The sequence below is a fragment of the Penaeus japonicus genome, unplaced genomic scaffold, assembly GCF_977035675.1.
Source record: "Penaeus japonicus unplaced genomic scaffold, GWHDUDI00000001_assembly GWHDUDI00000033, whole genome shotgun sequence".
Lineage (NCBI taxonomy): Eukaryota > Metazoa > Arthropoda > Malacostraca > Decapoda > Penaeidae > Penaeus > Penaeus japonicus.
The window spans coordinates 22,194,677-22,202,560 of NW_028234435.1; the positions used below are offsets into that span (position 1 = coordinate 22,194,677).

The 7,884-nt window shown below is 36.5% G+C and overlaps 1 protein-coding gene across 50 annotated transcripts in view; it reads right to left on the reverse strand.

Moving 5' to 3' along the window:
- Positions 1-1,363: 1,363 nt before the first annotated feature.
- syd (JNK-interacting protein syd) overlaps positions 1,364-7,884 on the reverse strand; it is a 91,999-nt gene continuing 85,478 nt past the window's right edge. For 39 of the 50 annotated variants that reach the window (XM_086530531.1, XM_086530542.1, XM_086530515.1 and 36 more), the window contains 3 exons: positions 7,486-7,638; positions 6,572-6,806; positions 1,364-3,716 (listed from right to left, as the gene is read on the reverse strand). In XM_086530531.1, coding sequence (XP_086386657.1) covers positions 6,637-6,806; positions 7,486-7,638 — 323 coding nt within the window. In that variant the 3' untranslated portion in view covers positions 1,364-3,716; positions 6,572-6,636. The remainder of the gene's footprint in view (positions 3,717-6,571; positions 6,807-7,485; positions 7,639-7,884) is intronic. The other 11 variants (XM_086530545.1, XM_086530534.1, XM_086530527.1 and 8 more) reach the window with 5 other exon arrangements.

The window sequence follows — 7,884 nt, forward strand, 5'->3', positions numbered from 1 at the left end:
AAGTTTAGGAGGAGAGAGGGAGGAACACTGTACAGGAGAGGAAGGAAGAAGGAAAACTCACGGCTGAAGATGAAATCTACTTCTATTTTATTGCCTCATCCTTTCTATTTTCTTTCTTTTTTCAAAATGCTGTTTATTTCATTACCTGCTGTAATCTAATATACAGTCCTGGATTTAGACATAGGTTAATAAACACCACTTTGGGCCTTTAGAGTCTAAGAGATTTACTTTCCTATATTTAGATATTAGGTTTATCATAAATTACAAATAGATTGAATGACAAAACACACTATCATGTCGATACTATGACAAAAAAAAGAAAAACACACACAAAATAAATTTATTGAAAAGTGAAATATTTTCCAAATCCTTCTGGATTTCATCTTCAGGGATACCTGTTTAACAAAGAGCTTAATGGTTTATAGAGTTCCTAGTGTACTGTTACATGATTAATGCCCCTGTTAATCTTGCCAATCTGGGCAAGGAAATTCTATTTAACAATATTGTTGATAGTGAAGCTCTTGTTCAAGACTACACAGTAATAAATGGCTTCCTTAGACTAAGAAGTAAAGAGTTATTCTCCTCAGAAGTATACCTTCTCTCTACTAATATAATTACAGATATAATCTTCACATTATGTTTCATGGTCACTGATGAAGGACGATCTCAATTACAGAGTAATTTAAATTCTCCATTGACGTAAATCTCTTTTCATAAAGAGTGAATTCCGCAGACAACCTTTTGCCACCAGACGAAATTCCGTTTTTCTAATGTGTTCGCATAATGAGTTTTGCCTTATGTATTCTGGCCTCACTTTACATTAGTGTTTGATATTCTAATTATATAATTTTAATCGTCATTTTGCTTTTAGACAATTGTTTGCCTCTTCTTACATTATCACTTGATCTTTTCTTTTATTGATTTCGTAAGTTCTACAATTAAGAATATACTTAAAATCTAATCAGACTTGATATTTCTTCGTTGTAAAGTTGTAGATACAATAAATATTGACTGAATTAGTATGAAAAAACAAAACAAAAAAACATGCATTTTACTTTTCTATACTGCAGAAATATAGCATTTTAAGTACAAACTACATTCCTTTTGTATTTCAAATACAAACAAAATATTAGAGGTACTGTATCATAATTTTCTAAAAATGTCAAGAGTATGAAATAAAGTCCCATTCTCAAATTTTCCATTGGCTGCACCCTTACGTAAACAGTCTCACATGCATGAATATTCCCTTCCTAACCCTACTAATAAGTTATTACTCTTTACCCTATTTCTTTTGTCATAAACCTTGCTAACAGTTTAGTCAGAAAATCAGTAAGTTCACTGAAGAAGGATAAACAAAGACATATAAGGTTATTGTTTTTACTGCACATCAAGCTGTATTCACAAGACAGGTTGACATAAATCTTCACTGTGAGACTATATATCAATAATACATACATCAAATAAATTACAACCATACAAGATACTATACAACTGTATCTCTCAGTATACAAGCTACAAATAATTGTCTAGTATACAAAGAGTTCAGATAAAACTGTAAAAATTTTCAAGTTGCAGCTACAATGTTTTGTCTGCTTAGCAAACAATTTCGTACATAACTTGTGCCTTGGTGTTTCTTTTGACAAAATGAAAATCATATCAACACAAAAATCCATTAATAAAAATGAAGTGGATTTGTTATAAAACAGTCAACAGTTCCAATATGGAACTATAAACTTCTCTTTTAAGTAAGTAATTACAATTCTATACATAATAAACTTATTCAAACAATAAAGCTTTGGTATTGATATAAATATCTCTGTATTCTGATGGTAGATTAGTCTTAGAACAGTTCAAGAAAGTTGTATAAAAAATATATTACAAATAACAAGATCCAAGAAAAAAAAATCCAAATGATATCATGGAAGTTCAAGTTGATTTTAGTCAAAGAGACAATAAGAAATAAGATATATGCAAGAACAATAACAAGACATCTCTGGATCGACCATGTCACTCGCATCATTAAACTCATTTTCCCCCACTTCTAAAAAAAAAAAAAAACTAATCCAGAGGTGTCCCCTTTAAATAACTTCATATGAACACAATATGAGAAGAAAAAAATAATGAAGAGAAAGTCTCTAAGGTTATCCTAAGCCTTGAAATAAAAAGACGACAAAAGAAGATATATAAGGAGAGGAAGAGAAAAGACTGCACAGCTTCAGCCTCGGGAAGTCAAGCTGCCTCGTCTGCTGACCGAGACATCAGCAATAATTTTGATTCTCTGGTGGAAACTTCACTTTCCTTTAACACTGATTCTGGTAGCAAAATAAAGCAACTCCCTACAGTAGCATCAAAACACCTGATGCTGTCAAATTAATTGCACCACAGTGAGAGGAGAGAGAAGAGAAGGTTTGGAGCCAAGCCGTAGGAACTCTGTTAAGTACTCTCTACTGACTGTGTTGTGTATCAGGATGAAGCTGAAAGTTACAGGTATCCATCGTCATGCCAGTGCGACGTAATTGCCGAGTGCCCTTTTAGTAAAATTTCTTCTACTCCAGAGGAAGCTGTCCCATATGAACAAAAGTACCTCAAATCATTTATTTCTTATAAATGAAGACAGAAGAATTGATAAATAAGAGAAACAGAGGAAGAAAGGAAGAGAAGCAGAACTACATGGAAACCCAATTATTCATAGATATGGAAGGACATGAAGCAAGCTGTGCAGTACATACAATTTTTCCTAATACTTTTATTTCCATCTTTATCACAAGTAGCTAATGCCTCTTTTATGACAACCATCATGCGCATCGAATGAAGTGAAAGACAGTTTTTACAACAGTTTTTTTGTAACTCCCTAGCTCAAAAATAGAAAAAGAAGAATAGCAAGTGGAGACGATGGCCAATCACAAAAACATAAAAGAATCTCCTGACAAATAATGAAAAATGTTGTAGTACTTCAGACAAATATAAATTTCAGACAAAATTTAATTTAAATGTTAAAAATTAAATTTTAATTAGAGATAAAAACGGACAAAAGATCAGAAGAGAGAGAGAGAGAGAGAGAGAGAGAGAGAGAGAGAGAGAGAGAGAGAGAGAGAGAGAGAGAGAGAGAGAGAGAGAGAGAGAGAGAGAGAGAAAAAAACACCTCTGACACTTACAGCTCCATTCTGAATCTGCTCTTGTGCTGTGATTAATTATCTTATTTGAAAATGATCCTCGGAGGAATGAAAACGCGCCAGTCCCTTCAAAACATAAAATCTCCCGTATTTTCTTCAAAAAGGTATGACTTAAAAAAAATCAAGACTAAATCAAATAACTAAATAATAGTAATAATAACGCCAACAGTCAACTAATGGCATTTCTCTTTTCCTCCACGGGACTGGGGCTTTCAGTCTCCTGAGGCAGACAAGTGATGCAATGATAACCTCTAACCTTCCCAGGGCTTCAAATTCTAGCTCACTGTTTATATCACATTTCTCTATAGTTACTCTCACTGGATGCCTTTACTCATTACCTCTGAGCAACACTAGAATTTTTTTTACCCTGGACTTGGGAGAATTCCACGTTTGGATGCCGGCTGAAGCTGAGGCCCGGCTGAGGTGCAACTTAGGCCTCTCACACAGGTGGGCGAGCGACAGACCAGACGATAAGGTGGGATCTGTCGCCGCGGCTGAGCGATTCTGCTGACGTATCTGGGGCTCCATCCTCCTCTCCTTCACCTGAGGATGACACAAGGTATTATCAATATACTTACCATCCTTCGACACAATGAGTATTATCTATGAGTAGAATTTGTGAATCTATTCATGTTCTCATCTTTAATGTTTTTCACATCTTATTACTGGTTACACTAACAGAGACACTAACTGTAGTATTTAAAGAAATTCCAATGGTTAGTGCAACTAATGAACACACCTAATTTCAATGTACACCATTTTTCATAAGTCAATATGCCATAATGAGATAAGTAAGATACATTTTTAAATAATTCTGGAGCATTAATAAATACAATTTTTGATAAAGTACTAGCTTCAAACTTGGCTCTATTTTTATTACAAAAATTTTGATGGACAAACTTAACTTGATAAATGCATAAACAAAACTGAACTAATTTTGCTTCTGATTCTAAGGTTAAAAGGCAAGAGAACAATAACAAAAAGAATTCAAGAATTTCTTGGTTATAATATGCAGCTTTCTGTCAGACAATTGAGTGCATGTCTGTCCAGAAAGCACAAGTACAGAAAGGGAGAAAAAAAATAGTGAAGTAATTTCAGGTTTCTCCCTGGAAGAATGGTCTGTTAGATTAAAATATTATAGTGTCATTTATGAGTACAATCCAGGTGTATATCTTATGCAGTAGCCTTTTCCCTGCAACAAGATAAAGTTATAAAAGGAGTAACATCCAAAGCTTAAGCCTAGACAGGGAGTGCAATTCCTGGGTGTATTAAACTTAGGGTGCAATTCATAAGAATGAAATCAGGCTTGCATTGTAGCTAATTCATCTATTACGGGATAGAAGATAGCATTACTCTATTTGTGATAGTAAAGACAGAGGTTCTTCCATGCTCAAGAACTTCCACTGCAAAGTAGCCTTGGCATCATCATCACAGGTAATGCAAACCCTTGCTTGTAGCACAAAATCCTCCCTCTTCTCCCTTCCACTCATGTAGAATGGGCCCAAGCCACTTCTTCAGCTAGGATTTACTAGATTAATTTTCACTAGTATGCAGAAACAAACAGGGCTTTAAAACAGTTGAAAACATCTGTAAAAAGAAACTGTGATAGGAAGCCAAGCCAAGGGTAGAAACAAGGACTCAGGTTCACGGCTGCTACAGACTGCTGCTAATGCCTTTTGGATTCGTGTACAAGAAAAAAAAAAGCATCTACAATGTCTTAATTAATACTAAATACCATTAAAGACATTAACATTAAAAATGTATATGAATATATTTGTGGCAGATAAACCATGAAGTTTGTATGCAGTACATTTGAGATTAGGAAAGTTGTTTCACATACCATTAGACAGACAGCAAAAATATTTCAACAAAAGTGATGATCACTGGTTGTTTGCTAGTATAAAGACCAATAGGACTAGCTACTGCCATACAAACAGGTATTTACCCTGCCACTAATGCAGAGGAGAGAGAACGCAAACACTATCATTCACCCTAACAGACTAAACAATAACCGCCACCACAGAAAGCATAGGTATTAGCCTCTTCACATCTGAGTCACAGCAGTGTCATAATGCAAGGTTGAGCTTAAATTCCTTACTTAAAACAAATGTGAATTAATCATCATCAGTACTTTTTAGTCCTCCTACAGCAAATCTTTTGAAGTCTTCTGACTAGCCATGAGTTGATATTTAAGTCATTCTCATCTATCAGAAGAATCATTTGCTTAGATAAATAAATGGAGCACAGCAAGGACAACATACAAAGCTTTTAGATGAATGTTGCAACAAAACAATTAATTGTGTTTTCTTTGTGGACATTTACAGAGTTAGGAATATATAAATTGACAAATATTGATTAGAATCATGAAAATAAATAAATCTTACAGATGGCAAGGATATCTGTATTATGTTTATCAAAAAGTAAAGAAAAACAAAAAATATATCATTTTATTGTATAAAATATAAAAAGGTAAAAAAAATAAATATATATAAATGTATCAAGATATAAAAGGAAAGTTATTAGCTTTTACAACATACTACAGTCAAAAGATTAAAATACAATTCCCATTAAATGCAGGTTAGGACTCCATACTCTGTGTCATAACTCTAAAGACATTTCACTTAGGAGGGGGATGGGAGAGACAGACGACTAGAGGGAGAGAGAGAGAGCAGGATCTGACCGTCATGTAATAACCCGTGACCTCTCAGGTCGGCATGCAGTGCTCTGTGACCTCTGTTAAGCTTCATGCAGGGAAAACCCAAGATTTGACCCACAGCAGTCCAAAATTCTTTGTGGAAAAAGACTGAACTAAAGTGCAAAGATAGTTGTGACACTATTCAGGTTTAAAACTTGCAAAGTGGGAGGGGAGGGGGGTGGACAGGGGAGGGGCCAAAAAGAGAATCCATCTTTTGATTTGGGAAAAAAATGTATATAGATATATATATACACACAAACACATATAATTATTCTTAAGAAGTTGATATGTGGAAAGAGGTCAGATAAGCAGTGGTGCTCCAAATGAACTGAATGTTGAAGGAGTACTTTGAACAATGTAACTGAAAAATAAGTAATAGTAATAAAATAAAATTTAAAAAAAATGGGAAAAGTGGTACCTGTCTTGATATGTTAAGTTTAGAGTTAAAACTATCTTACACTGTTTGTGTCTTCCTTGTGGGACAGATCACTCCTGCCTCTACGACTAAATCAATCCAAAATACTAATTATCGAGGGCTGAAAATCATTCACTTGAACTATCATCGATCCTTGATTTCGAGATCATAGCATCATCATCAGTCTATGTTTGGGTGAGAGTGAATAGGGGGTCAAATCATTGGTAGTAACTAAGAAGAGCAGTAGAGACCGCGGTGCTGTGACTCTGAGGTGAGAGAGGCGCATACCCGGGGCTGAGGCTGTCCGTGTGGAGGAGGTGGTGGTGGTGGTTGTGGAGATGATGATGGGGCTGCTACGCGTGGCCGTTGGTCGTTGCTGGGGAGGGGTTGTTGGCGGCGGTAGAGGAGGAACAGGATGAGGAGGTATAGGGTTGGGCATGGAGGTGGGACAGGTTGTCTTCCACAGGTATATGCCACACTAGGAGGTGACTGGCGGTATCGCGGTCTTCCTCCCGTTCATCGGCTGCGAGGCACAAATGTCAACACACGCACACCACAGAATCCCAAGCAAGTAGCACAAAACAGCAATAATTAACATTACTTTCTTTTTTTCTTTGTACAGAAGAAGAGAGCTATATGCAGGGTGCCATAGCAAATTTTTGCTATATATAACTGCTACACATTACTGGTTGGCATGAAATGCTATAAAAAATCAAGACATTCCACATCCGCATAGAAGAGAAAATTTACAAAGCTCAACACAACTCTGAATTGTTATATACAAATAAATAACCTGAAAACTCTGAATCATATCAACTGAAGCAGAAACACAGAGTTAGATACAAAATAAAGCTACTATAAAGCCTTTCAAGTTTTTTTTTCTTATTTAATTAATTTTTTTGGTTAATACACACTACACACAAGAAACAAAATACACACACAACACTCACACCGTTAGCCAACCTCAAATTCTGATCCGGAAACATGAAAGGCCTTACAGGTCAACGTCAATTTCAGAAAAAGAAATGGACAGAGAGGGAGAGGGAATGAGAAGGAAAGAAAGAAAAAAAGAAAGGAAGAGAGAAAGAGAGAGAGAGAGAGAAAAACAGAGAAAGGGAGAGGGAGTGAGAGAGAGAATTTTCTTTCCCAAGTCCAACATATACAGACCGATGAAGAGAGAGACAAACATATCATCCACTCACCGATTCTGAAGTCGATGTATCCCTCTCCACCCGAAATGACTAACATACTCTTTGGCTTCCTCTCGACGTCCTCCTCTGACTGCTCCTTGTCTGTGATGGCCGGGACCGCAGAAACAGGCGGCGTGGCTGTAAGGGCATTATACCCGCCTGAGCCTGTGTGTGGCATGCGGCGCACATTAATGGTCGAAAGCATAGAGGTAAAGCACATGCGACCGTGGCTTCCACTTCTGGGGAGACCTTTGAGGGGTGGGGGAGGGGGCGCAGTGAGTTCCGCTCACAAGACGGAAGTTGAAAGAGAGTGGAGGCAACATCAGACTTTGTCAACTCAAGAATTACAGCTTTTGAAACAGTAGTGGTGCATGGGGCGAGAGGGGGAGGGGGGGGTGCGACTTTGTACGT